Here is a 27,849-nt window from a genome sequence, read left to right as displayed (position 1 = left end):
GAGTGTACAAATCGCCATCAGGAGTCTCTCGCTGTTGGACTCGCGGAACAGAGCTTGCAGTGTGAAGCAGGCGTGCTGAAGGCCTAGAGGTCCAGTCTCAGGAGGTGGTGAAGCCTCATGGGTTACCCTGGAGGAAGAATGAGACCCTAGGAGGGCAGGCATACTGAAGAGCACCTCCTCGAGACGGTTCCAAAGCTGGGGGCATAGCACCGATCCTGTGGACCCGTGACACTAGTATAGTTGCCTTGATGATCCACTTCAGGAGATGATGCCCAAGAACTTCAGCCACCATAAAGATATCTGAGGCTGGGACAAGGCAAAAGAGGGACACCCTGACCCAAAGAGCCCCCAGGATTCTTAGCACTGAAAATAAATCCACCCTGCTTGTTGCAGCTCCGTCTTTCCTGCCCAGCACGCAGAACGATGCAGCATGTGTGTGTGAACGCTCACCAGCATTGCCCGTGGCTACACAAAACTCAAACCAGCTAAGGATGAAATGGGTTTGGAGCGAATGCGTTAACGGCAGCAATGCCAACTTCTGGGAAGAGGCCATCTGTACAATGAGCCGTGTGTGAACTGCTGCGAGCGTTTAAACCAGTGCCCCCCCCCACCTACTCACGCCCACCCCCTATGCCCCAGAGCTGGGAGCAGGGCCACGGCTCCTGGTGGGGGAGGAAATGCAGACAGGGGTAAGGGGTAGCGTTGCCAATTTTGGTTGGATGTATTCCTGGAGATTTAATCACATGCCATAATCTTTAATTAAAGATTAATCCTTAATTCCTGAGTCTCCAGGCCAATCTTGGAGGGTCAGCAATCCTAGCGAGGGAACCAAGGCTGGGGGCCGGGTCTGGGCCAGGAACAGAGCTGTAGCGGGGGCCCAGGCTGGTGGGGGGGTGGGACTGGGACTGGGAGTGGAGCTGTGGCTGGGGCCAGAAGCTCTGGCCAAGCCACTGTCAGGGGCCAGGGCCAGGAGCAGAGCTGGGGGGCAGAGCAGGTCTGAGTGGCGCCCCCAACCCACCCCCAACGTGGGCTGGCTCAGGCCCTGCCACACCCCACAGTTTAAAATCCTCTGGTTTAAACACTGCCTACATTAATTGCAGTCTCTGCCTACATTAATTGCAGCATTAAAGGGACAGCGTCAAGTCACAATGGATCTGAAGTCTGTGTTTTGGGAGAAAAGGCTTAACAAAATCTCAGACCCACAGGCCCGTTTCCCATCACGTCCTCTGCAGAGAGGGACGGAGCTGCTCCGTGATTTTGTACTCCCATCGCTATTGCTATGTGACGTGCGTCAGTCCATAGAGATCATACCGTACTGCACTGTGGTCAGCGTCTCAAGACTACATTTATTAACTCAACCCTGCCCCGGCCTCTGGCAGAAGAGAGAGCCAGAGGATGGACCCAGTGACAAAGTCGTGCAGTGTTGGGCCCAGGATATTAGAGAGACAAGACAGGTGAGGTAATAGCTTTTATTGGACCAGCTTCTCGTGGTGAGCAAGACAAGCTTCTGAGCTACGCACAAGACTTCTTCGGGGCATTGTCCCATCAATCGCTGAGCAGCCAGCTGAGGCTGCAGCAGGGGCTGGCTAGAGCAGGAACAAGGGCAGCCTGTTAAAACTACTTGAAAGGGGAATGCTCCGGGCCAGGTAGTGACACCAAGCACAGTCTGCTTCCCTTAGGAGCCTATATACCTGCCTTGGGATCGCCTGGGTGGGTCCCCACCTGCGGATTGGCTGAACCCGGGTTGAATGGTAATCGTCTCTGCAGTCTGGCTCAGGGATGACTCCTCAGGCTTTGGCAGGTTCAGGCCCCAAGGCATCACACAGAGAGAACAGCATGAGGAATACGGCTGGGTTATGAAATGATCTGTTTTATTGTACTGCTTTGACAAAGTAAAAAAGACAGTGCACCCAAGTCGAAAGAATACACGTGTTTTCCTTCAGGTTTTAGATGGACACAACGGCTACAAATGCTTTCATGAGCAATTAATGGCACTTGGGAAGTTTAATGAACCCAAAGGGAGTGAGCGCAAGGGACAAGACAGAATCCTGAAGACACACAGAGGCAAGTGGTCTCCTTTACTGAGATAACACAGGATAAAGCCCTCTTCTGGGGGCAGTGGGGGGAACGGACACTTCAGAACCCCATGTGCAGGCCCCGCCCTGCAGAGCATTTCATTCCTTTGCAGAAAGGAGGAGAAGCAGATGTAAAGGGCTCACTTTATAAACTGTACTCATGGGATAACCAATAACCTCTCCAGGTCACATAAACACCCCAGAGATCACAAGCTTATCAAAACCGGGCTGCAAGTTTCATGAGAAAAGACTTTTCGCACCACTTGCTCATAGTTTGGCCTCATCAGATATTTTGGCACTTCCAAGGAGAACATGGAGGCAGCCGCAGGCAGGAAAAGTTAAAAGGCCGAGCCATCTTTGAACCACAAGGAAGGTCCAGTTCAAAGAGAGGAAGTTATTTAATCCAAACTAGTTTCACTAGGTCTAATGAGAGGTGGTTCACTCAACTCTCAGCTAGCTTAGCCAGGAAAACCCTCAACTTTGGGAGATCCAAAAATACAGTGAGCCCCCAACGTGTGAAGGGTTTTTATGCAAGAAAACAGCCCAAGTGGGAATGCAGGGGTACCTGGGACAGGTGGGCTATTAATAAGGGGAGTTACACCGGGAGTTCTCCTAGAATTGTAGTTCTTCCTCTGTGGGATTTTCCATACACAGAATCTTTAGGTGAAGGGGCATCCAGGTTTGCCCATTAGAGTAACTCAACAGATGTTTCTGTTTCAGGTGTATTCTGCAGGCACCAGTCTGACATTACTTGACCTGTTCTCCGAGGCTCCATTATGCTGGCTCTAACTCCAGCTCTGGAAGCTGTCCTTCTCCTGTGCCAGAGGGGGCTTGTCACAGTCACGGGAGGTATGAAGGTCCTCCTCAAGCTGCACAGACCCTTGGTGGATGGAGTCTGAGAAGGCAGTCATTTGTACCACTCCGTTCCATTGGGATAGCTCATGTTTATGCATGGGCAACTTCACCTGGGAGGGGGAGAGAGAGAGAAGGAATCAGAAAATGCTGAGGGACAGGGAAACTTACACATGGAGTAATAGCTAAAGCAAGACTTCAGTGCAGTTTCCACCCCTGCAAATGTCAGCATCTCAGGGTATCTCCCACCCGTTTCCATCACACCGACACTAAGAACTTCTCACATGCCCTCCTGGGCGGCCTGTGGTGTTCCCGGCTGGGGCAGACGGCCATGAAGCTCTCCCACCCCTGTGGAACGTAGGGGACGGACTTATTTTTTCACCTGGGAGCCATTTGTTCCAGGGCAGCCTGCAGAGATTTCCGGAGAGCTGTGTGGTTGAGATCCAGAGCACCAGACAAATGTCTCCGGTGGGCTGGAGTAATCTGTGAAGGAAGAGGGAAAAGAAGCTGTTTAGGTTACTCTGGCTTGGATTTAAAGGAACGGTGGCTGGTAAGATTTGTTTCCTTTCTCATAGGCAACCGAGTTCCACGGAGCTAGGTGTTACCCTGTGTTAACAGCCTGAATTTGGGAGCCCAACTGGAGACGCGCTGGGACTAATTTTCAGAGGTGCTGAGCACCTGCAGTGCCCACTGATTTCTGCTGGAGCTGTGAGGGGTGTCGTTCTGCAGAGCTTTCCGTTCAAGAAATACTCAATGCCTCTGAAAAAGGAGGCCTTTGGTGCCAGACGCAGAGCTCCCCAAAACAGCAACACCCAAACGCAGGGGCCACATTTCAAAATATCCCTCCCAGGCCCCTCCAGCAGGCAGGAGCTCCGTTTTAAAGGTCTCAGCCAAAAGGCCCAGACTGTATACACGCATAGAAGTCAGCGTATCTACTTGCTGGGGTTCCAGGCATTGTAGCGGTTCTAAACCTGATGCTTAACCCACCGAGTCCATTGTTCAGAAGGGGTAACTGATTTTGGGTCTTGGGCCTGGTTTTCCAGATGTGCTGAGTTGTGGGTGCTCAGCTCCTCTGAACAATCAGGATTTAAGTGACGCTTCCCAAGTTCCAGGTGGATTGGAATTCGGGAATTCCAGATGTGTGGGGTACAGACAGTGTGAAGACAGGAAGTGAAGAAGAAAATCCCGTCCAACTGAAAGGTATTTAAAGTGAGATCCCTTTCACCGAAGAGATGGAGCAATGGACACCCTAAGCAGAGGTAGTGTTTGCGCAATTTCCTCTTGGCCCTGTGCACATAAAAGCAAGACCCCATGGGACTCTCAGCTCGGACTCACATTGCTGCTGTATATGGTCAGCACAGCCATCAGCAGCTTCGTGTAATTCATTGACTTAGCAAACTCCTGGGCCAGCCGGCACAGTTTCAGGACCAGGAGGTTAAAGAGCTCAGGGGGTAGCTCCACCTGAAGGAGAGATGTGGACATGGAGCAAGGAGAATACAAGGAACAAGGGCCACCTCAGACACCAAGTCATAGACTATCAGGGTTGGAAGGGACCTCAGGAGGTCATCTAGTCCAACCCCCCTCCTCAAAGCTAGGGCCAATCCCCAATTTTTGCCCCAGATCCCTAAATGGCCCCCGCAAGGATTGAACTCACAACCCTGGGTTTAGCAGGCCAATGCTCAAACCACTGAGCTATCCCTCCCGCCACAGTCCCAGACTGGCTCACTGCAGGTTCTGGATACATTGAACCAAAGAGCAGTCATCACCCACTAACAGCAGGGGCACCCAAAACACCCAGGGACATTGCCAGGTGCCTGAAGGCAGCATGGGAGGGACACAGACTGCAGCTGCCCTCATCTAGAATATGGAGGAGCTGCCCATGAAGACACGCAATGCTCCATCTCAAACTGCACAGCCCAGACACGGTAGCACGGGCAGTGGATAATAACAGCAGTGGCTTGGGTCAAGATGGAGTCCTGCTCTGGGGAGAGAGAGGACTCCAGGCCATCAAGCCGGCACCTTTCACCACAACTAAATTCACACCCAGGTATTTCAAAAGGGTCATTTAAATAGATCAGGAGAGAATGTGTTTGCTCACCTGCCTTCCCAGCAATGTCTGCACTACAGTGATGAGCTCCTCTGACCACGGCATCTCCAGGACCTGGCTGGAGAGGAGACTAAGGCCAGGGCTACACCAGAAACTCTGGCCGGTATAATAACATTGGGTAGGGGTGTGAGTAGTTGCGACAAGTCTATACCGACAAAAGGCCCCAGCGCAGACAGAGTTTTACCTCTTACTTTGTTAGAGGATCTGGTATCAGCTATACTGATATGAGAATTACTTTGCCAGGAGAAGCTGTGTCTGCAATAGGGGCAGTTTGCTGGATTAGCTATCCCAGCAAACCCTTTCTAGTGTCGTCTATGCCTGAGAAAGAGACACGGCTGAACTGCGGCCACTATTCGGAACAGATCGCTGCTACCTGCCCGCCTCTGGCCTCAGAGTTCTCCAGGGTCCATGGCCCTCATGCTGGCCGCACAGTTCCCATGTGTGCAATGGAGTGGATTATGTGGATCCAGGACGGTACCTGGCCCTCAGCCTGTAGTGAGGGAGGGGTGCCTATATGAATCAGTGGGCAATATCACACCCCAGTCATTCCTGTGCGAGGGGACACAGAATGGGTGGAAATTCCTCCCCTGCTGTAAGCATTTACCTGAGTACCAGCCTCACATACTCCGGCTCCAAGCTGTCCTCTATCAGCTCGCACACTAGCTTCGTCCCCTCGGGACCTGCAAGGACGAGATGGCAGCGTTTGCCACAAGCAGTCACATCCCATCCCCTTCAGCCCGCCCCCACAGACAGCTCCACCGCCGCACACTGGGCATGTCTTCACAGCCCTGGCTCCTCGACCTGCTGCAGGGCAAAGGCCTTGTCTGCCGTGTTGGAGAGAGGCTGGCTCCCCCCAACCTGGGCCACATGGAGGGAATAACTGATACCACTTTCAAAAGGAGGTGCCACTCAATGCTTGGCAGGGCTTTCCCGTGCACTGAGGAGTCCTAACTCTTAGTGACTTAGCAGGCTGGTTGCAACAGAGACGGCGAACACGAGCAGATCTGTGGTCTCTGACCGAACGGACAACGACTGGTGACCCACAGATCAGGTAACGCAGCTCTCCGGTGTAGTGAGAGCAAGTTGGCTGCATAGCACATACATCCAGCCTCAGAGGGGCCCTTCTCCCTGTAGGACGAGCTGCGAACTCACCTGCCCCCGGGGCCCGCAGGGCTGGAGCGATCAAGGCACAGCAGACTGGGCGAGCATACTTGGAGCAGAACGAGGTCAGCGCCGCCATAAGATGACGGGAGGCCGGCTGGGTCAGCGAGAGAACCTAGAGCACGGAAGAGGCTTGCAGAACAAATACAGCTTAGCATGGAAATGCAGGCCCTGTTGCCTGGACCCTTTCCATCCCTGGGCGGGTCAGTGAAGCCCAGGTGATAGGGGCCTACGGAGGGAATGTTATTAAGTCTAGTGCATACCATTTAGAAATGGCACAGCCTCCCCTGCTGAAGGTGAAGGGAGCTAAGGAGGAACCAGCACCTGTTCCATGCTGTTTTGCTCTATTCTCTGAAGTCAGGGGACATTGTGGGCTCAGGACAGAGACTCTGTTCCAGCCAGGCCGAGGTCCCTTTCTCTGCCGCTCAGGCCCTTTGGCACTGCCAGCAACCAGTGAGCTCACAGAGCAACTCCCAGCCAGTGCCATGGGCAGTGATCTCAGATCCAAGCTTGACACCCCTACCGGAGACCCCATTCTCTCCTCCGACCACATCATCTGCACCAGTGATAGTTAATTCCAAAGCAGACTGCAAAGAGTTACAAAGAGATCTCACAAAACTGAGTGACTGGGCAAAAGAAATTCAGTGTTGATAAGTGCAAAGTAATGCACAGTGGAAAACATAATCCCAACTATACAGACAAAAGGGTGGGGTCTAAATGAGCTGTTACCACTCAAGAAAGATCTTGGAGTCGTTGGGGAGAGTTCTCTGAAAACATCCACTCAACGTGCAGCGGCCGTCAAAAAAGGCTCACAGAATGTCGGGAATCATTAGGAAAGGGAGAGGTCAGAAGACAGTAAATATCAAAATGCCACTACACAGATCCATGGTTCACCCACATTTTGAATACCTGTGTGCTGTTCTGGTCGCCGCTTCTCAAAAAAGAGATATTCGAATTGGAAAAAGTACAGAGCAGGGCAACGAAAACGATTAGGGGAATGGAACAATTTCTGTGTAAGGAGATATGAAAAAGACTGGGGCCGTTCGGCTTGGAAAAGAGACAGCTGACGCAGACAATATGAGAGAGGGCTATAAAATCAGGATGGGTGCGGAGAAAGTGACTAGGGAAGCGTTATTTACCCCTTCACAGAACACAAGAACCAGGGGTCACCCAATGAAATGAATAGGCAGCAGGTTTAGAATAAACAAAAGGAAGTATTTCCTCACACAACACACGGTCACCCTGTGGAACTCGTTGCCAGGGGACATTGTGATGGCCAAAAGTACAAATGGGTTCAAAAAAGAACTAGATAAGTTCATGGAGGACAGGTCCTTCAATGGCTATTAGCCAAGATGGTCAGGGACGCAACCCCATGCTCTGGGTGTCCCTAAGCCTCTGAGTGCCAGAAGCTGGGACTGGATGACAAGGGATGGATCACTCGCTAATTGCCCTGTTCTTTCCATTCACTCAAGCATCTGGCACCAGCCACTGTTGGAAGACATGATACTGGGCTAGATGGACCATTGGTCTGACCCAGTATGGCTGTTTTTTTGTGATTCCTTTCACTGGCTTTCTAGCTCTTATCGCAACATATTTACGCTCGGTTCATGTCCAAGGCCGTACGTGACCTTGTCCCCATCTCCACTCACTTCCTCTTGCTCCTTACGCTCCAACCCATCCTCCCAGCTTCTTGACTTCTTCAGCTCTCTCTGTCCCTTTCTCTCTCCTCCCCATTCTTCACCCAGAGCCTATCAGGTGCTGAGTCTGACGCATGTGCTTAGCTTTAAGCATGTACATGCTTCTTGGCAGGATTGGGGCCCATGTCTGCAAATCTTTACCCTCTTCTTATCCTCCAAAGACTGTCTCACTGCCTCCTGCTTCAAATCCACTTCTGCTGGGAATCCTTCCTGTGCTCACCAGTAACTGTCCACGCTTTCCCTGTGCTCAGCTCCGGTTCCAGCTCTTAGCTCTGTCTCAGAGTATAAGCACCTGGGGCAGGGCCCATAGGGTTTCCCACCCCTACTGACGGAACCAGACGTGGAAAGTTTGCGCTGTCACTGCCCAGTGCTGGACCTGTTCTGTGGGTACAGGCAGGACTTCAGTGTCCTGGGATTCACCAGCATGAAACACAACGTACAACCCCTTCTCTCCCCATAAGGTGGGTCTATCAATCAGGAGAATGGATCCGGGAGGACACTGTCTCTGGGGGCCTTCTGCCAGCTCAGCACCCCAGGCGTGGGCCATCGGTACCTACCCGCTGGAGGAAGAGCTGCTCCGTCAGAACCGCTGCGTTAGTGTAGCTGACCTCGGGCATGAGAGCCAGCAGCCAGGTGCAGAACTGCACGAGGGTGCGTTCCGGGCGCTCCGAGAGCTGGAGTAACGAGCACAGTCCCTCCAGCTGGAAGAGGGGAGAGAGGCCATAGAAGCGTTACAGACGGCAGCGGGACGTTTCCCAAGCGCTGAAGAACGAGGAGAGGGATTAGAGGCTGGTTCCCTCAGGATGATTTTTAAACGGGCTGCAATCAGCATCCCTCCCTGTGTTACCATTGCCCGCTCACCTGGCCAGGGGTGCATTCATTCAGGATCTGCAGTTCGGGAGGGGCGGTCCCGTCTGTTTGCTAAAGAGAAGCAGGAGATCAATTGGGCCATTTGAATAACAGGTTCTATCCCTGTTCCCCCAGTTGGTTTCAAAGGAAACCATTTGCTGCCGCTAAATGCAGATGGTTGGACAGACCCAGGGTCAGAGTTCAGGGCACAGCAAAGCCAAGAGTTGTCCAACTTCATGCATAGGAAGAAGAGCAGCATCTGCAGTGACATCAGCCCAGATGAACACTTACAAAGGGAATCAATTCTCAGGTGTCAGGAGTTAATCAGGTAACTGCTGTGGGGCAGGAAGATATGTTCCTGCCGTGAGAAGGATAGTACTGAGAGGCAGTATAGCCTAGTGGTTACAACACAGGATTGAATGCCTCCGCTCCCAGCTTCTGTTCCCACCTCTGCCACTGACTCGCTACGTAACCTTGAGCTAACTGCTCAGTCTTTTTATGCCTCAGTTTCCCCAGCTGTAGAGAGAGGAGAACACTGTGTATTATGGGGGCTTAATGCCTTCCTCTGAGTATCCACTTTCAGAGAGGGGATGTGCACTGGTACTGGCCAGTGATATTGAATAGATAGTCCAGTTTGGACACAGCTGTTAGTGTGTGAACCTGGAGGACGCAGCAGCCGGACTGTCTTTTTCCCAGCACAAGTCACCCCCTCCACCTCTTCCTGCAAAGCCTGTCTCCTTGGATCAAATGCATTCCCCTTCTGGAGCCCCTGGTGCAAGCTGGTTTAGACTAAGTGCTCCTAGTGGAAATGCAGATGCAAATACTTACATTTGACTCCATCTCCAGCCGCATCTTAAGTCTAGGCACATGCATCTGGGAAAAACATTTTAAAAATAGTTAAAGCCTAGAAAGAACAAAACCTCCAGGAGGGAGACAAAATTCCCAGAGCCACCCAGATAATTCCCCAGCCCATTTTACTTCCCCTTTGGTTTCTGGGATGGGACATGGGAAAGCAGAGAATCAAATCTCAGTGCTCTGGGCCATTTCCTTCATTCGCCTGTTCTGAACTGTTGTGTTACGTTGCTGTGCGCTGTTAAAGGGCTGCTGTGCTTCATCCCAGAAGCAGCTGCATTTCGGTAGTGGGCAGAAGGACCCCAAAAAATGCCACACGTAGTTTGCAATCAGTCAGCAGAGCCCTTTGGGATCTGTGGGTGGGAGGAGGTATACCCACGGTAGTCATTATTCCACTTAAAGGCAGCCATTAGTAGCAGTGATCTATGGAAAGCAAGCCAGCTGCTAAAAAAAATGGCTGAGAAACTGGAGTTACAAGATTATCCCTTTCACACCTACACCGTTTATTCCCAGAGAGCAGGCCCGCGGCTCTAGGCCCCACTCCTGCCCGTGTCGCTCCACAAAGCCCAATTCTGGTAGCCTTTACGGTACAGGACAAGTGTCTGCTGTTCATAGGGGAAGGGGATACAGCGTCACCAGGTGAGGCATGGACAGGGGAGAACGGGGAGCTCGAGTGGCCAGCCTGCTTTGGCTTTTGGAAAGGCGGGGTTCTGCGTTCTGTACTTGCACGGGAGATAACTCACTTAGAAGGAACCCAAACACTAGCTGGTACCTGCATAAAATCAGGGACTTTTGCTGCTGCGTCCTGCTGGGAACCCTGACTGGCCTCTCTTGTCTCCATGACGGCGTCGGGCTGGGCATTTTCACTGGCACCCCTGGTTTGGCTCCGAATAGACCCATGTCCAGATGCCTCTATACTGATCTCCTCCTCCTCCCCTGCACCAGCTCCTTTCACAAAGGCGCATCCTGCCAGAGGTTCCAGGTCTAACTCCTCCTCTTCCAACCGGGACCTTTTCCTCTGCCGCTCCCCCTCGGGGTCCAGACTTTCCTCAGCCACTTGCTTGCGTTTCCTAAGCTGAGATGCAGAGTCGGTCGCATCCCCAGCAAGCCAGAGTTCAGGGCCTAGATGCTCCTGGATGAACCAGCTCTGTTTCCTTTCCAAGTCCGGTTTGCTCTCAGTGCCACCCACGAACTTCTGGCACAGCGTTTTAAGCTGCTGCTGGCACGTGTCTGTCAGCGGAAGTGGAGTCCAACAGCTCCTCTCTTCTCTCAGCCCCCTCTGAAGTAGATCCCGCAGGGCCTGCACCCAGAGGTCTGGGCTGGGATCTTTGCGGGTGGCCTGAAGCAGCTGGCTGAGGCAGTCCTTCGGCATGCTGCCCTGCACCATGTGCAGCAGGGAGAGGAGATTTCTCTGGCACATCACAGGAAGCAGCAGTAGTATTGGTCTCCTGAGCAGGGGGCAGAAGGGGGAGGAAAAAAAGGAGGAGTGAAAGGAATTCACTTGTAGATCTGCTCTAGGGAATGGGCCAGGCCCCGGGTGCTACCACCGTCCGCTGGGGGGGAAAGGAGCAGGCAGAGGAGCAGAGATGGGCCATGACAGGGTCAGATATAGCGGTTATAGAAAACCGGATCTGGTCTGAGCCCGCTCTGGGCCCGAAAGATCCCCAACGTTCTGACCACACAACAGCCCTGCTCTGGAACTGGGCACTTTCCATCTGTCCGCCTCACCTTTCCCCGCGTGACACAGGGAGCCCCCCCTGCCCCCCGCAGGTGCTGCAGCGGTTAGTTATGCAGACGCGTGTGTGCAAAGCATTATTAATACACAGACCAGTACGTTGCTTCTTCTCCGCACCCAGGGCCAAGCCTGCCCTCTTAACTCAACCCACGCTCCCAGTGCGGTAACGAGCAAGAGGTTTGGCACTCCAGGGCTGGTCCTGTATGATGCGGAGCTGCCTCATCTCCCATTGGCTTTAATGGGAATTCAGGGCAATCAGCACCGTGAAGGATCTAGCCCTTAAGGAGCCGAAACAACTGCCGGACGGAGACGTTATTGCAAGTTTTCTAAATAGACAACGTAAGTGACTCACAGGGTGAGGGTCCGCTCGGGCCCCCGCAGCACGGGCTCTTCAGCACATAAGGTCTCGGTGAAGATCTGCCAGTGGAACGCCTGCCCTGGCTCGTCGCAGGCCCGGCTACGCTGGAGGGCTCGGAAGGCAGCCAGCGCCCCGCACGGCCCGGACGTCAGCGAGTGGAGGAGGAGACGGGAAGGCTTGTCAAACCTCTGCAGCCAGGGCGCTGAGGGAGCTTCCATCGCATTGGCCCTGCAAAGGACACGGCCGGTGTGGGTAGGGCACATTCCAAGGCCCCCCAGCGATGCAATAAAACCCCCCAAGCAGCCAGGAGAGGTGAGGGGGAAACAGGATTTGGCATATATTGGTTCAGGCCATAAAAGGGCTGCCTAGGAGACAATTAGTGCATCTAGTGTGGTACCCAGCATCCAGATCAGACCACTGGGTTGTCTAGCCCAGTGCCCCATCTCCTGTCACAGTGGATCCAATCATCCTGTCTCGTTCCATGTACCAGCTGAGATAGTAAGATACCCCAGAAGACAGAAGAGACCTCTGGTCTGCCTAGTAAGATCTCCCATCTCCCAGAAAAGCTTCAGAGCAGGGTGAAAACATCCCACGAGAGACTTAGCCTATTGCACAACGCTGCATGGGGAAGGGCAGGAATTCCTTCCTGACCTGGGGCAGTTGGCTTCTGCCCTGGAGCACTGATTGGATTAGCCTTCTCCTAGGTCCCCGAACTATTACTGGTCATAAAATCACACGGCCCCTTTTAAAATCCAGCCACGGCATTTGACTCAGTGACTTCCTGTAGCCGTGACACAAGGGAGAGGAGCAGCAGGAGCTCACGAGCGAACACAAAAGGTGGAAGAGCAAATTCATTTTGTGTAGACAGCCCTTACCACTCACAGCACCCCCCTGCCCCTCAGCTACCCCCAAGACACTGCTGAAGAGCTATGCCCGACCGGGTGCCTGGCACACAATGCTACAGCAGACAGTCAACTCCATAGAGCCCTGGACGGCTGTTTTCCGGTTTGGAGGTAGGGGCAGGGAGCTGCTGGGCATGGCACCCACAGTCAAGCAGGGTTGTTACTGGAGCTTAGAGGCAACCTCCACATTGCAAACACGGCACAGGGAATATCTAATGCATAACAAAAATATTCCACCTGTAGGGCCACATTTGGGGCCAAGTGGGTTGTTTGCTTTACAAATAAGAATCCACAAATGCACCCACAAAATCTGTAGAGGCCTTGATCGCAGGGTTTTAAAAATACATAGAAACCAGGTCACCCAAATCCACATCCGCCTTGTTCCACCCACTAGACCACGCTGCTGTGGTGTGCACAGAGGACAGGAGGGGAAAATGTGCTGGGAATGGTTTCTGGGGGAGCTCCCAGGCCCCCAGGGAAGCCTCTAAACTCTCAGGACTCTTGGGCGGTGCAGGTGCCGTAGCTGTGGACACCACAGAGCCCCCAGCTCTGGAGGTGAAACAGGGTGGATGGGTGGTGTCCCGCCAGCTCACGAATGGAACAGGGAGATGGGCGCTGTCCTGACAGCCCACAAATGAGACGTCAGCTCTCCAGCACGGCCATTCGAATTCACCCAGCATAACTCCAAAGAGATCAGCGGGGTGGGGCACAGCCCTGTATGTCTGGGAGAGATTACAGTCACGATTTACACCGTAGAGTGACCATTTTTATCCCCGCCCCCATGGTTGCCAAATGGAACTGGGGGAGACAGAGGGCACATCAGGCTTTATCTAGACTAGGATTTGAAAGGTGCAGGCTATCGTGGTAGCAGCTAAGAACTGCCATCTCAGCCTGTGTCATGCATGCCAAAGGCACAGTCCCTTGTACGCATATTCGCCAGCCCCTTCCAAATCCCAGCCCGGACGACGCCCAAGGGGGAAACCTCAGGCCAAAACGTTCAATCTGCAGAGTTCTAAATCCAGAGCTAGGCTCCGCCACAGAAGGGGCCTGATTCTGTACAGCAGCGGTTCTCAAGCAGGGGTACGTGTACCCCCGGGGTACGCAGAGCTCTTCCGGGGGGGGACATCAACACAGCGAGATATTTGCCTAGTTTTACCACAGGCGACATAAAAAGCCCGAGCGAAGTCAGTACGAACGAACATTGCACGCAGACCGTGACTCGGGCATGCTGCTCGATACGCTGTGCGCTGAAAAGTAAGGACAAGATTTAGCATCCCGTGGATTTATTTTATAAGTACATGGTGAACCGGAGACAGCCGGCCCTTTCTCCGTACCAGCGGCTGTGACATGCTCGTCTGGCTTTGTAAGCAAGCTGTTCTTCAGTGAGGTGAAACTGGGGGTACCCAAGACAAATCCGCCTCCTGAAAGGGGGCCAGGAGCCCGCAAAGGTTGAGCCCCACCAGTGCAGTAAGGCGCCGCGTACCTGTGGCTCCTACTAGCCTCCATTATAGCGCTGACCATCAGGCCACTGGCTCGGGACTGAGCAGCCTGCGGTGTGACTCCTTCGTGCAGCAGGCCGGGGAGGCCCCAGAGAGAAGCTGCAGCCCGCTGGGGGTAGCTGCCAGGGGGTTGATTTCCCGCCAGGGGGTTGATTTCCCGCCCCCCCCCCGGCTACCAGGGCCTTGGAGGCAAAATCAGCTTCAGCACCGGCTCTGCAGGGCCTCCATCTGTCAGGGCCCAGCTCCCCGTGGGGCAGCATGTTCCACTTCCTGGTTCACAGGCCCAGTCTTTTCCTTCCACACCTTAAAGGAGCAGCGTCCCCCCGCCGCAGCAAAACATCCCATGCCCCCAACATGCAGACCCCGGCCCCCCGCTCCCCACAATCACTTCCCCATCATCTGCGGAAATGCCAGGCGAGGACACAAAACCTTTGCTTGCCGGCGTACCGTCATGGGAGCAGTGCTTTTAAGATCAAGGGGTTTCAGGGGCAGGTGGGAAGGGGTGGGGGGGAATATGACCCACCCAGAATCAGAGCCCGCACGCTCATCTTCCCCCCCCCCCAAATATTGAGACCTTTTGGGTGTTGCTATTGTGTTTTTTGGGCGGGTCGCTTGATTTTTGAACGCCCCCCCCCCCCCCCCAACGCACACGGACTTAGCCAGCTTGAATTCACCCAAATTTATAGTAAGGCCAGTCTGGCCCCAGCTGCCTCCTGATGAGACAGCGCTTCCAGCCTCCCCCCAACCCCCATATTATAATCCGTTCAGTCCGTGGCCCCGCCCCAACTCCACATCAGTCCTTCTCCCCATGCAGCAATTATTTACCCATTGCAGCTTGTTCAGGTTTTCTCAGAATCGTCCCTTTGTTGAGGCCGCTGGCCTGGGAAATGTGTAAGGATGCTCAGTGCACACGCCCAGCTGTCTAGTGTTATGGGCTCAGGATCTTCCCAGATGTCCAATTTTTTTTGTACCCCAGGCCCCACATCAATTCCCACTCTTCCAGCTTCACCCCTACTCTTTTTTCCACTCCAGAGGCTCTTCACCTCCCCGCTCCCCGGGCTGGTTGGGGAGCAGCCAGGTCCCCTTCTTCCACTCCCCAGGTGTGGTGTTGCAGGAAAAGAGAGCGGAGTAACGGTGAGCCCATTGACACCCCCCCCCCCCGCCCCCCGAGCTGTGAGGCTCTTTCTAGGGCCAGAGACGTGTTTTAATATGTGTCCGGCGCCTAGCCCATTGGAGCACTGATCTCAACTGGAGGCTCGGGGCATCGCTGCAAAATGAATAATGAATTGTCCAAGCTGACTGCGAGGCAGCAAAGATGCCAAAAAGGAAAGGTGATGTTTAGAATTCTTTCCCTTCCACTAATCGCAGGCACTGCTAGTAATCTGCATAGTGCATGAGTTTAAGTACCTTTGACTTTAAGGCTCCCCGGGGGGAGGATTTGGCCCCCTGCACTTCAATGAAACATTTCTAAGCTCACTCACAATTGTGTGAAATCGCCCTTATTCCAGCAGTTACAACTTCAGCACTCCAGTGTTGTATCACGACTGCACTTCGCAGCCCCCCCCCCCCCCGTTGTGCTGGGCGCTGTACAAACCGAACAAAAAGACAATCCTTACCCACAAAGAGCTTACCAGCTAAATGGCAGGCTTGATTGCTCTCCTGTGTTACTAAATGAACAGATGTGCTGACTGCGAGCGCTGATATAACAGAAGCCACCAGGTGGCACTGTAACATCCGCTCAGTTCTTTCTCGTTGCCGGAGCAGGATTTCGGTTTGGAAGATATTGCTGTGGTGTAGTTTGTTTGGGGGTGTGGCGTCGGCCTTTTTTCAGCGGGAGTTTGCTCTCTGGCGGCGTCGCTCAGAGCGGAGTTGGGGCCTGCGAACAGGCCATGGGAGGTTGGCTGAGAGTTCTGGCAGAGAGGGTTGCCGGGGTGCTGTTTGTGGCCACCACTGGTCTAAGGCTGGGGTATAGAGGGTAAATAATGACAGGTTTCAGAGTAGCAGCCGTGTTAGTCTGTATTCGCAAAAAGAAAAGGAGGACTTGTGGCACCTTAGAGACTAACCAATTTATTTGAGCATAAGCTTTCGTGAGCTACAGCTCACTTCATCGGATGCATACTATGGAAAGTGTAGAAGATCTTTTTATATACACAAAAAGCATGAAAAAATACCTCCCCCCACCCCACTCTCCTGCTGGTAATAGCGTATCTAAAGTGACCACTCTCCTCCAATGTGTATGATAATCAAGATGGGCCATTTCCAGCACAAATCCAGGGTTTAACAAGAACGTCTGGAGGGGGGGGTAGGAAAAAACAAGAGGAAATAGGCTACCTTGCCTCATGACTTAGCCACTCCCAGTCTCTATTCAAGCCTAAGTTAATTGTATCCAATTTGCAAATGAATTCCAATTCAACAGTTTCTCGCTGGAGTCTGGATTTGAAGTTTTTTTGTTGTAATATAGCAACTTTCATGTCTGTAATCGCGTAACCAGAGAGATTGAAGTGTTCTCCGACTGGTTTATGAATGTTATAATTCTTGACATCTGATTTGTGTCCATTTATTCTTTTACGTAGACTGTCCAGTTCGACCAATGTACATGGCAGAGGGGCATTGCTGGCACATGATGACGTATATCACATTGGTGGATGTGCAGGTGAACGAGCCTCTGATAGTGTGGCTGATGTGATTAGGCCCTTATGCTCAAATAAATTGGTTAGTCTCTAAGGTGCCACAAGTCCTCCTTTTCTTTTAGAGGGTAAATAAATTGCACTCAAAATATACCCAGGTTCCACCTCACCAGTTCGTTCTCCGGTAGGAAGTTGACCTGATATCTGGTGCTGCTTGGCACGGGGGAGACCTGATTGAAAAGATTGTGTGTTTCAGCCCAATTTTCAGTGTAGTTTCTCTTTCACACACACACACACACACACACCCCCAACTCTACACTGAAGTGCCACAAACATCGGACTCAGCAGCCTCCCCTCGCCCCACACATGAATCTGTGGGATCCAGCCCATCCTCATAACCCCCAAACATACCAAAGACTCTGGTTCCCTTCAGGTGCTCCCACCACAACAACAAGGAGGAAAGATCCATCCCCTGAATCCCCTCCCGCCAAAGGCTACATGGGCCTCCCCAGAGAAATAACTCGGGCCTATAGTGACAAACCTCCGAAATTGGTTTTATGTAAGCAGGGCCCCAAACGCCTGTATAACAGCAGCACAGGGAAGTTACAGTGATTTGGTGCCAGCTTTCGATGGCTTTTATATTTAACCTCAACTCTGAAGGGCCTGGGCTGTGCAGTGCTTAGTGGGTGGATGGTTTTTACCCTGCCAGCCCCGGCTGGCTTCGGAGCTGCTAGGGCAGAGTCTGCTACATCTTCGAAGAGCAGCCGTAAGCTTGGCCCAGTGCTCCTCGCAAGCCGTGCATGAGAGCATGTTTGCAGTTCAGAAAGGAGAGCAGACCACAGGCCCACGCCCTGGAGGAAGACTGGCTCCCTTGTGACATTTCAAAACTGGCTGTGGATGAAGTGGGTGCATATTCTAGTCATGAGCTAGTAATTCATCCCTGTAGTTAGTATTTATAAGTACAGCAGCCCTTGTCGGATAAAGTGGCCCAGCCCCTGATACACCGTAGTGAAACATGCCTTACTTGAGCACACTAAGTTTTCAGGGGATGGGAGGTAGTTTACCGCTTCTCTCCTCTTCCCACCCCCCTCCACCCCCCAGCAATCCCCCTTTTTCTGCCCCACAAAACAGTGTGAAAGGTGCAGCCTCCCAGAAAGGAGAGGCAGCCTGGCCTGCCCATTTCCCCTGCCCCGCTGCCATAGGCTCCCTGGCTGAAGGGCTGGAAGCAACTTGCACTTTGCAGAATTCTCTTTCCACTCCCTTTGCCTTAATGGAGGCTCTGGAACTGGACTGTGTGCTATATAGATATGTGTTTACGGCTCCGGCAATGGCTCCAGCAAAGACAGGGGCAAGATGGATCATTTCATACTTTATGGAAGGCTGGGACACAGTCTCTGTTGATCCTGCCCCCTCGGGGATGAAACGGACTGCATGGGACAAGCCAACTCAGTGCATGCTCACAATAAAGTGCCTTGTGCACAGACTTCTCATCAGACCCCTGGCAAGAGCAGGGGCTGTTTTTATCATCTTTTTCTCACAGCAGGAGAGTCTGTCCTAGATCCCAGTAACTTTCGGTGGTGAGACACCAGGCTCAGACGTCCCACCATCAGAATTTAAGGCCGGGCTGGCCTCCGTAAGCGTAGGTGAGCGGAGTGGAGCCTGGAACGTCTGGACACACACGAGCCTTCCAGGGGGCGGCTCAGGGAAGAGAGCTTCCCAGCTTGGAAAGACAAGTGGGAATTCTGCTTAAGCTGGCACATTAAAACTAGCAGTGTAATCAGGAGCAACACAGGGGGCAGCTTAGGCTAGCCCCCGAGCACAAACCCAGCTAGACCCACTGCATAGATTCAAGCAGCTACCCCTGACCCCACTGTTGTGTTTAATGCACTAGTGCAAGCAGAACTAGCCCACGTCTCCTCAGCCTGGGAAGCACGCTCCCAAGTGAAGTGTAAACGGACTTAAGAACGGCCAGACTGGGGCAGTCAGACCAAAAGTCCATCCAGCCCAGCATCCTGGCTCCCGGCAGTGGCCAGTGCCAGGTGCTACAGAGGGAACGAACAGAACAGGGAATCATCAAGTGATCCATCTCCTGTTGCCCATTTCCAGCTTCCGGCAAACAGGCTAGGGACACCATCCCTGCCCATCCTGGCTAATAGCTATTGATGGACCTATCCTCCAGGAATTTATATAGTTCTTTTTTGAACCCTGTTATGGTCTTGGCCTTCACAACACCCACAGCAAGGAGTTCCACATGTTGGCTGTGCGTTGTGTGAAAAAATACTTTCGTTTGTTTTAAACCTCCGGCCTCTTAATTTCAGTTGGTGACCCCTGGTTCTGAGGAATAAGTAACGCTTCCTTATTTACTTTTTCCACACCCGTCACAATTGTATAGATCATCATATCCTCCCTTAGTCATCTCTTTTGCAAGCTGAGAAATCCCCCTTTTATTAATCTCTCCTTAGAGGGAAGCTGTTTCGCACCCCTAATAATTTTTGTTGCCCTTCTCTGAACCTTTTCCCCTATATCTTCTTTGAGATGGGGCAACCACATCTGTACATGTTCAAGATGTGAGCGTACCATGGATTCCCCCCTCCCCCACGCTATCCCTCCCTTTCCTAATGATTCCCAACATTCTTTGGAATGGAGTGGAGAACTATACACAATGCCTCCAAGATCTTTCGTGAGTGTTAACAGCTAATTTAGACCCCATCGTTTTACGTGTATCGCTGGGATTATGTTTTCCAATGTGCATTACGTTGGAAGGAGGGTAAAGCAGAAGGGATGACTCCCCCCTCTCCCTCCTTACATCCCTCTTAGACAGCAGCCCTGCCACTGGGCCCAAGTGCTGGGCTCCAGTATAGACAAGGGCCACTTACCCTAGCCCATTCCTTGCCCCAGTGCTAGCAACGGCCTGCTTTCCAGTTGCAGGCAGACGAAGGAAGGAACAAGAGCCAGCATTGCTGGTTTGTGAAATACCCCTCGGGAAGAAGAGACTTGGCAAATTAGTTTTTAAAGCTGATTTTTATTTCATGTCTCCAGATCTCTTCTGAAAGAGTTAAAAGGTTTGCTAAGTATGTGCACAGGCAGCTTGACGACCAGGCAGTGACCCTTCCGGCTCATGTGGAGCTGGGTCTCCCTGCTTACATTATGAAACCTCAGACAGATGCCTGGGTCAATAAAAAAAGCCAAACACCCCCACCCACTAATCCCAGACTGCTCCCCCTTTTAAGCCTGCTATGGATGCCTGGCAGCACTGCAATCAATACTAGATCAACCTGCCAAGACGCAGACACTGCCTGCTGCTGTGGCCAATAGCACTGCTCAACGACTCTCCTTCACGCCAACGTGGCCTCAGCAGCAAGCACGCTCTGCCTCCGACCACACCACCGAGACTGCAGGACCACCACAAAACCTGGCGTACAGCCTACTCCTAGAGCAAGGCAGCTGGGAGGCCATAGGACTGGGGACGCCACCAGATCCCAGGCTGGGAAGCCATGGTGGGGAGGAACCGGTGTGGAGAGGGAGATGTGCCGTTTCGGGAGGGAAGTGGAAACGTGACGTGCGACGTGTCAGCTGTCAGTCCCATCAGCCCCAGGATGGATGGAAGAGCAGCTTGGCAGTGGTAACCGCATCCCACCGCTCCGTGGAACGGGAGCGCTTCCCACTGCCGGCACCGCGCTCCCCCAGCTTGCGCAGAGTGCTTTCGGATCACTAGGAGTCCTGCCAGACACACAACTAGACAGATTAAAAAAGAAGTCAAATTGTCTTTCCCCATCCCCCCCACCCCCCAAAGATATAGGTTCACAAGCCATGGAGTGACCCCGACTCCATCGAGACAGGCCTGGCCCAGCATCCAGTGGCATTTCTAGTCCGAGTCACTGGAATCCAAGAGGAAAATCTCATGGTAGTAGTCCGGATCGTCGACGTCCCCCTGCAGCAGTGCAACGGTGAGAGCCCACTGGAACAAGCACACATCATCGTCCTCCTCCTCGGAGCTCTCGGAGGGAGAGGGATTGAAGGCCTGCAACAGGACACCAACAACGTGCTTATCCCACACTGGCAGGAGCCCACAGAGCCCAGCTGGGGAAGATGGAACCGGCCCAACCCCCTGCAAGGTGTGGTATATCCTGTTCACCAGCCACGACTGGGTGGAAGTTTTATCTCCCACAGATCTGCCCTGGGGAACTAGGGTGTCCCGACAGCCACTAGCAGGAGACGGACATCGGGATGTTGAGGGAGGACCAGCCGGGCAAGACTTAGGAGCAACAGCCAAGAGCTCCTCACCAGCCCATCCCCCTGCTAAGGAGGCTGCAGCTTCCTCAGGGGACATGCAGCAGTTGCTTTGCGGCAGGCAGGACTGGCCTCCAAGCGCTAAGTGGCAGATGGTCACTCTTCTTCTAGGCCCTGATCCAGCCGAGTACGGAGTATCACGGACGTCAGGGGACATGATCGGGTGCTGGAAGTTGGGCACGTGCTTAAGTATCTTGCCCAGAGTAAAACCTTGGTAGCCACTATCGGTTTATTTTTTAACTAGAACACATTTGCCAGACTGGCAGGATGCAGTCTCCCCACCCCATGCTGGCTAGTGCCAACAGCTGTCAATGGGGATCACAACTTAGGAGAGATTCAAGCTGCTTTTGCTTACCACCGGGCCTGTCCTGCATGGAGGTCTCTGTCGAGAGGGCCACACCCTGGCCGGGAGCTCATGAAGGTAGATGCACTCCGATTTAAAGGGACAGCGGCCACGGCCACGGGCAAAGAACTTGCATCTTATTTTCCTGGGAGAGTTAGAAGAGTTGTGTTAAACTCAGATGGAAATTCAGGGGTTAGTTCTTCCTGCAGGTACCTGCCAACACTAGACCCAGAGAGCCAGCCTCTCACCCTTCTAGCAAGGGCTATCTCTGTAAGGGAACACTTTGAACAGCAAAGCCCATCATGCAAACCCCATCCCAGCAAGCAGAGGAGCCAGCCACCTACCCAGTCCGCGCCTTGAAGGTTTCTATCAGCTTCTCCTTTTCGTCCATGTTGGAGACCCAGTATTTGTGCGGGATGAAGTAGCTGGACGTGACCCGGCACTCGGGGCAGGCCCTGTGGGCAGAGATACAGTGTGCATGGGCCATTTGTAGCCAACAAGCGTGAATGAGAGGGTGGGGCAGAGAAGGGGGCTCCACCAGGCCGGCAGAGCGCCGGCTCCAGAAATCAGCGACTCCAGGCCAGCCCCTCGGCAGCTAACACTGCTACCTCCTTCTAGACCCATTGCACTGGTCTGTGCTGTGCCCTAGATGCCATTAGAATAGATTTCCCACAACAGGGATGGGCCAAGACAACAGGACTTCCAACAGCTTCAGCTTTAAGGAAGACGGGGGCTGGATGGTTGTCACCGTGGTTGCTCACTCCATGGCCTGCCCTAAAAATCTCCTCTCCCCCACCGCAATCAGTGCAGTTGCCAAGCCCAAGCCACCCATCAGATTGCGGCTCTTCGTAACAAGGGAAATAGGACCAAGCCTCCAACCCCAGGTTAGCACGTGGGACCCATGTGGGATAGCCAGGAACAGGACTCCAGATCCCCGTACGTACTTGATCACCGCGTTCTGGAACTCCCTGCTCTTGCGCCACTTGCGGATGCAGCCGACGCAGTAAGCGTGGCTGCAGTTGGGGAGGATGCCGAACACGCGCTCCTCGGGCAAGGCCTTCTCGTAGACCTTGTCCATACAGATGCCACACACCACGTCCTCGCTCCGCAGCTCCCCCACCGAAGCAGCAGCTGCTCCCAGCCCACCAGCTGCCTGCACAGAGCAATACAGCCAGCTATCACTTGGAGACAGAGTCCCCTTCCTTGATAGAATCATAGAAGATCAGGGGTGGAAGGGACCTCAGGAGGTCATCTAGTCCAACCCCCTGCTCAAAGCAGGACCAGTCCCCAATTTTTGCCCCAGATCCCTAAATGGCCCACTCAAGGATTGAACTCACAACCCTGGGTTTGGGTTTAGCAGGCCAATGCTCGAACCCCTGAGCTCTCTCTCCCCCCTTCCACACAGGTGGGCTGCCTCATCTTCCCCAGGCCGGGCTCCTCTGAATAGCCACCCTGCTTTGGAGAGGGCCAGTGCCTCAGCTCTGGGCATGAGAAGAGCCGGCTTTCCGCAGACCCCTGCCAGGTAACAAACAGGCCCATAGACAGGGGAGTGGGAGGATCGCACCAGCTTCCCCCTACAGAAACAATTGCTTTCAGCCATATACTGCAAGTGTCTGGGGGGAGGACTCAGAGGAAGGATGGTCCTAGGGCATTAGCCTATTCGAGACATCTGGGATCAATTCCCTGCTCTGCCACAGACTCCCTGGGTGACCTTGGGGCAAGCCACTTAGCTTCTCGGTGCCTCAGTTCTCCATCTGTGAAATGGGGACAATAGCACTGCCCGGCCTGACAGTGGTCAGGAGGATAAATGCATTAAGGATGGAGAGGTGCTCAGATACCATGGTGACAAGGGCCAGGTAAGCACAATAGACAGACATCGTAAGAGCATCCCATTGAGAACGTCCGAGTGGCAATATCATCTTCTCCCCCACCCTCCCACCCAGAGAGTCTCACCCACCTCTAGGGTTTGAGGTGCCGGGACAATCGCCTTGTTAGTTGCGGCCTCTGGTGCCAGGGAAGTTCTCTGCAATCCCAGATCCCGTGGTCGGGAACCTGACCAGCAACACAAGAGTTCGGAGGAGATGCATTCACACAGGACAGAGGGCCTTCAAAAGCCAGCCCACAAAAGCACAGGCAGATCCCTACTGGCTGGATCCCGGCTCCATACAGCACCTCCCTAGTGGGACCCATCAGCAGCTGCAACCTTCTCCAGGCAGGTGGTCTCGTCAGCAGGAAGAAACATAGGGTACGCTGGACAGAAGCACGCCCCATCCATGCTAGAGCCCCCTAGGGCATGCCCACCCAGCCTCCCTCCTGACACCGTTAACGTGCCAGCAGCCCTCACCTGATCCACGCCGGGCCTGCCTGGGGACAAACGCTCTGCTGACGGCCCCGTTTGGGGGATACGTGGGGACGGGGGCCGTCTCTTGACCTTCCTCTTCCTCCTCCTCAAACTCGGTGCTCAGCTGCCTGAAGTTCAGCTGCGTCATGCTGGGGACGGAGGGCTCCGAGCCCCGCCTGGCTCCTCCCCGGCTCCCAGCTGCTGCCTCTGGCCGGACGGCTGGCTCCGAGCCCCGGCGACTCAGCGATAAGGCAGGTTGTGAGCCACATCTGCTCCACGCAGGGGCTGGAGGGTCTTGGATGTGCTGGTAGCTGGAGGAGTCAAAGGTTACAGGCTACACAGGGAGGGCCGGGGGAGGGGGGAGGAAAGAAACAGTCCTATCGGTTGGGTCACTGGGTCGCCCCGTTCCACGCAGAATCTGATGCCACTGCGAGGACAGAGACACACCAGGGAACAGCTCATCTCCTCAGCAGTCGCCATGACAATGGAGCTTTCCAGAGCAAGTCTAAAGGATTTAGACACCTCTTCCATTCAAGTTCATGGCAGCGGCGTCTAAAGCCCCTCCACTGCTGTGGAAGTCTCCGGCCACGTCTACCCTACCCAGCCTCTGCTGGCACAGCCCTAGTGTAGACGCCACATAGGCCAACAGGAGGGGGGGTTTTGGTCAGTGGAGGCATACCGCCTCCCTAAACCACATTAGCACTCTTCCAGAGGGTTTATCAGCCTAGCTACAGCACCGGGGAAAAACAAACACTTCATGTCCCTGCCCAACATAAAACCGATACCGGCAAGCCGAGTGCCTCAGCTGAGGGCTTTCAGCAGTTGAACAAGCTACAGTCTCCCAAGCTCTGGGTTGCTACAGCCGTCTTGCACCTCTTGGCTGTGATTGTGTCTATGTCTACACCAGCAGGAGTGGACCCTGTATTCCTCCACCCACGCAGCTCCACTGAGGAAACAGGTCTCAGGTGTTTTTCTCCAGCCTACCTAACCAAATCTCCACCCGGCTGGAGAATTACGGTTTCCACTTTAGACTAGGCTCTAGAGATTCTGCCCCTTCCCCCCCCCCCCCCGCCCCATTGCTCTTGACCCGGGGTGGGCAAACTACAGCCCGCCAGCCATTTTAATCCAGCCCTTGACAAAAAAAATAAGTGACTGCCCCTGGTCTAGGGTATTTCTAAGGGGCCCATCACCTTGGTCTCAAGCCCAGATCTGCAGCATCCCAGGCAACATCTTACCTGCAACGATCTCCGTAGCCGCAGAACCCATTCTGGAAATACCTGCAGATCTGGGCTGACTTCCGGTCATGGGAGAAACGGCAATTCTGACCCCATCTGCAGGCTCCACGGGCAAAGTTCCTGCAGACAGAACAGAATCCATGTGGACTCACAGGCTGCCGCCCCTCCAGTCTCTCCAGCACCACATCAGCTTCCTTCGGACCTCAAGGGATACAGCTCCCACTCATCCATCAAGCTCACCCTGACACTTCCTTACTTCCCAGAGGAGTTCAGCGCCTTCCCCTGCCTGGGGAGGCTGCAGAAACTAGAGAGTGTTTCCTACTAGGGGGTAAAGGATGCTCAGCGGGGGCTGCACTGACAGCAGGATTCACTCTGTAGGCCTTTTGAGATGCCCAGATACCCTAGTGATGGGCATCAAACGCCAGGCTCTCATGCCGGGGGGAGCAGAGCAGCTCCCTTGCGCTCTGTGCACATCAACAAAGCTTGAACACGGGACTGGGATTTGTAAGGGAGCTGACAGGGACTGGGCACCCAATTCCCACTGAAATTCAGGATTTGAGCACTTAACTCCCCTGGGCTGCCATGAAACCCCCAGCCTCAGGGCCTGCTGCACAGTCTGGGGTGCACTGAGGAGAAGCCCACGGATGAGGGGCCAGTGGAGGTGAGAGAGTGGAGACAGCAGCCACTAGTGAGATGCAGAAGGCTCAGGCTGCAGCTCAGCTCAGGTGCACCGGAAACCCAGGGGGCGGACACGTCCTATAGGTAAGGGCACAGTGCACATCACACAGCCTGGGGAAAGAGCTGGTGTACAGCAGCCTGGCTGATCTGGGTGGGCAGTTACATGCGATGGCTGAGCAAGCAGGGAGAGCTAGCAGGGGCATCCCCCAGCCTCCAGCCCATCTCAGCACACAGAGAGAGAGTCCACCCCACTGCCAACAGAACCTGGGTAGAGGAAGATTGCTAGGGAGTCAGCGAGCCCCCAGAGGAAGAGCCAGGGGCAGGGGCGCGGGAGAAAGGCCACTGCACCCGGCCTAGCAGATCCGATTCAGGGAGCAGAAGCATGGCCAGGCTGGGTGAGGCAGGAGGGAAAACCCACAGGAATATTTTACCAGGGAGAGTCCCAGTCTCAGGCATGCTGGCTCCAAGAGCAACAGGAGAGCTGGGAATGCACCTGATACAACTTCCCCAAATGCTTAACAGGGAGCGCTGATCGTTGCAAAGTCAGCAGCCCCTCAGGCCTCCCCCAGGCATGAGCCCCTCTCAGGTGGGAGGACGGGGAAGGGGCGCCTGAAGTTTAAGAGAAGCAGGCCAAGAAGTTTGGCTGTTAAACACCAAACCATCCAGAGAGCCCGATGCAACAAAAGCTCGGTTTTGCCTGAAATTAGCACAAGAAGGGAAGTCAGAACCGGGGTCGGTGGGGAAACCCAAGGGGAGAGAAAGCAGACGCAGCCGTTTCTGGAGGTTTTGCTGTCTGGGCAGACTCAGCTGGCAAGATCCAAGGTCCTGGCCTGGCCTTTGCCACTCCAGGCAAACCGAGAGCCCCCCCCCCCCCCCCAGCGCCGCAAAGAGCCTGCCCCAGCCAGACAATGGTGGCTCTGCCCACAGGCATCTCCCCCACGAGGCGTTACTTGCTGCGGACTCCCGCCCCATAGCGCAGGAGAAAGGGATCGGGGAGAGCCGCTTGCAGCCCTCCCTCCCCACCTGGGCTTTTGTCTGGGTGGGGCTGCAGGGGCAGTTGCCAGAGCCCGGAGCCCCAGCTCAGGAACCGCTCTCTGCCCCCGAGCTGATCTGCAAGCCCCCCCTACCTGCACAGGGCCCTAGAGCAGGGGCCCCTGCTGGGCTGAACCCCTCCAGCGGCGACCAGCGAGCCAGGCTCCATCCTCGCCCAAGCACAGGGCCGAAGTGCCTCTCCCCACCCCCAAGACCTCTTTCGGGGCGGGGAGGGGTTTAAACCAGCCTTCCCCAAGGCCGAGCCCATTGGCAAGACAGCGAGGTGAGGACACACCCAGCTGCCCATTCGTTTGCCAGTTTGCAGGAGTAAGGAATGGTCCCCACCCACCTACCCCTCCACTGATCGGCTACCTGCGGTAGGTGCATAGGGGCTGGGGCAGGACAGGAGGGAGCCAATGGGCGAGCGAACAGGGCTTAACCCCTTCGTTGCTGCGCTTGGAGAGGTTGGAATTTGGTTTAGGTGGCAGCCAGAGCCAGACCAGAGGGAAAGACCGCCTCATCTTGCAGCCAGCTGGTACAATGCTTGCAGAGAGCAGGATGGTCTCCCCCCCACCCCCATCCAACATGTCCCTGTAAAAACAGAACATTGCGAAACCAAAGGAGTCTACTGACACCTCAAACTGCAACCGAGACCAGGGCCACGGATGTTTGGCCCTCGTGACACCAGCATTAAAGGGAAACAAAGAAGGACTGAAAAAAGGCTTGATTTCCCAGGGGGGCGCGTGTGTGAAATAGACATAAACAGAGCCTGAGGAGCTCGGGCCGGTCCAAGAACAGCATCCAGCCAAAAAGCTGGACAGAATGGAACAAAGGCAGAATCTTCTGCTGAGCTCCCATGGGGCTGCTGCTCCTGAGGCACCCTCACAGGATGGTCTTGTGGAGAAAGCACGGGGCTGGGGGTCAGGAGCTCTGAGTTCCATTCCTGCTTCTCCCACAGATACCTTACTCTGGCTGAGGGCAAATCACTTGGGCCCAGCTCCTCCAAGGCATTGAGGTTCCTAACTTCCAGTGAAATCCATCAATAGGAACCGAAATACATTTGAGGAGCTGAGTCTTAATCTCTCAGTGCCTCTGTTCCTTATCGATCAGTGGGGATAACATTTCCTTTCTCTGTTTAGGCAGTAAGCTCTTTGGGGCAGGAACTCCCGGTATGTACAGCACCTAGCACTCTGGGGGCCTCAGTACAATAATGAAA

The 27,849-nt window shown here is 54.1% G+C and overlaps 2 protein-coding genes across 7 annotated transcripts; both read right to left on the bottom strand.

Moving 5' to 3' along the window:
* Positions 1 to 1,854: 1,854 nt before the first annotated feature.
* Positions 1,855 to 15,774, bottom strand: FANCE (FA complementation group E). Of its 6 annotated transcripts, none has more exons than XM_073319836.1 (12): positions 15,719 to 15,774; positions 11,681 to 11,914; positions 10,366 to 11,041; positions 9,570 to 9,614; positions 8,754 to 8,813; positions 8,450 to 8,593; positions 6,187 to 6,310; positions 5,639 to 5,714; positions 5,026 to 5,092; positions 4,263 to 4,388; positions 3,310 to 3,410; positions 1,855 to 3,040 (listed from the first exon to the last, which is right to left on the bottom strand). In XM_073319836.1, the coding sequence occupies exons 2-12, from the start codon at positions 11,902 to 11,904 to the stop codon at positions 3,037 to 3,039; spliced, it is 1,647 nt and encodes a 548-aa protein (XP_073175937.1). In that variant the 5' UTR covers positions 11,905 to 11,914; positions 15,719 to 15,774; the 3' UTR covers positions 1,855 to 3,036. The 6 variants fall into 6 exon arrangements, with proteins under 6 accessions (XP_073175937.1, XP_073175939.1, XP_073175936.1 ...); XM_073319838.1 differs by lacking the exon at positions 15,719 to 15,774 and adding an exon at positions 14,913 to 15,025; XM_073319835.1 differs by lacking the exon at positions 15,719 to 15,774 and adding an exon at positions 14,072 to 14,228.
* A 3,942-nt stretch (positions 15,775 to 19,716) lies between these two features.
* On the bottom strand, positions 19,717 to 26,940 carry LOC140901190 (uncharacterized). The gene is made up of 8 exons (XM_073319582.1): positions 26,729 to 26,940; positions 24,924 to 25,043; positions 23,692 to 23,999; positions 23,305 to 23,399; positions 22,292 to 22,500; positions 21,692 to 21,802; positions 21,360 to 21,492; positions 19,717 to 20,735 (listed from the first exon to the last, which is right to left on the bottom strand). Exons 1-8 carry the CDS (start codon positions 26,938 to 26,940, stop codon positions 20,580 to 20,582), a joined length of 1,344 nt encoding a protein of 447 aa, XP_073175683.1. The 3' UTR covers positions 19,717 to 20,579.
* Between the last annotated feature and the right edge of the window lie 909 nt (positions 26,941 to 27,849).

Source organism: Lepidochelys kempii, chromosome 21 (assembly GCF_965140265.1).
Source record: "Lepidochelys kempii isolate rLepKem1 chromosome 21, rLepKem1.hap2, whole genome shotgun sequence".
Lineage (NCBI taxonomy): Eukaryota > Metazoa > Chordata > Testudines > Cheloniidae > Lepidochelys > Lepidochelys kempii.
Note: the sequence above shows the minus strand (reverse complement) of the source record. Positions and strands in the feature narration are given on the sequence as shown.

Excerpts from the sequence above, each read along its gene's own strand:
- FANCE (XM_073319835.1), bottom strand. The coding sequence starts at position 14,109 with ATGGTCAGCGCTATAATGGAGGCTAGTAGGAGCCACAG. Across the intron at positions 6,311-8,449 it reads AGCAGCTCTTCCTCCAGCGG|GTTCTCTCGCTGACCCAGCC; the intron begins GTAGGTACCGAT and ends TCCGTGCTCTAG. Across the intron at positions 4,389-5,025 it reads AGACATTGCTGGGAAGGCAG|GTGGAGCTACCCCCTGAGCT; the intron begins GTGAGCAAACAC and ends TCTCTCCTTCAG.
- LOC140901190 (XM_073319582.1), bottom strand. The coding sequence starts at position 26,940 with ATGGGCAGCTGGGTGTGTCCTCACCTCGCTGTCTTGCCAATGGGCTCG. Across the intron at positions 25,044-26,728 it reads TGCTCTAGGGCCCTGTGCAG|GAACTTTGCCCGTGGAGCCT; the intron begins GTAGGGGGGGCT and ends TTCTGTCTGCAG. Across the intron at positions 21,493-21,691 it reads ACCTTCAAGGCGCGGACTGG|GAAAATAAGATGCAAGTTCT; the intron begins GTAGGTGGCTGG and ends TAACTCTCCCAG.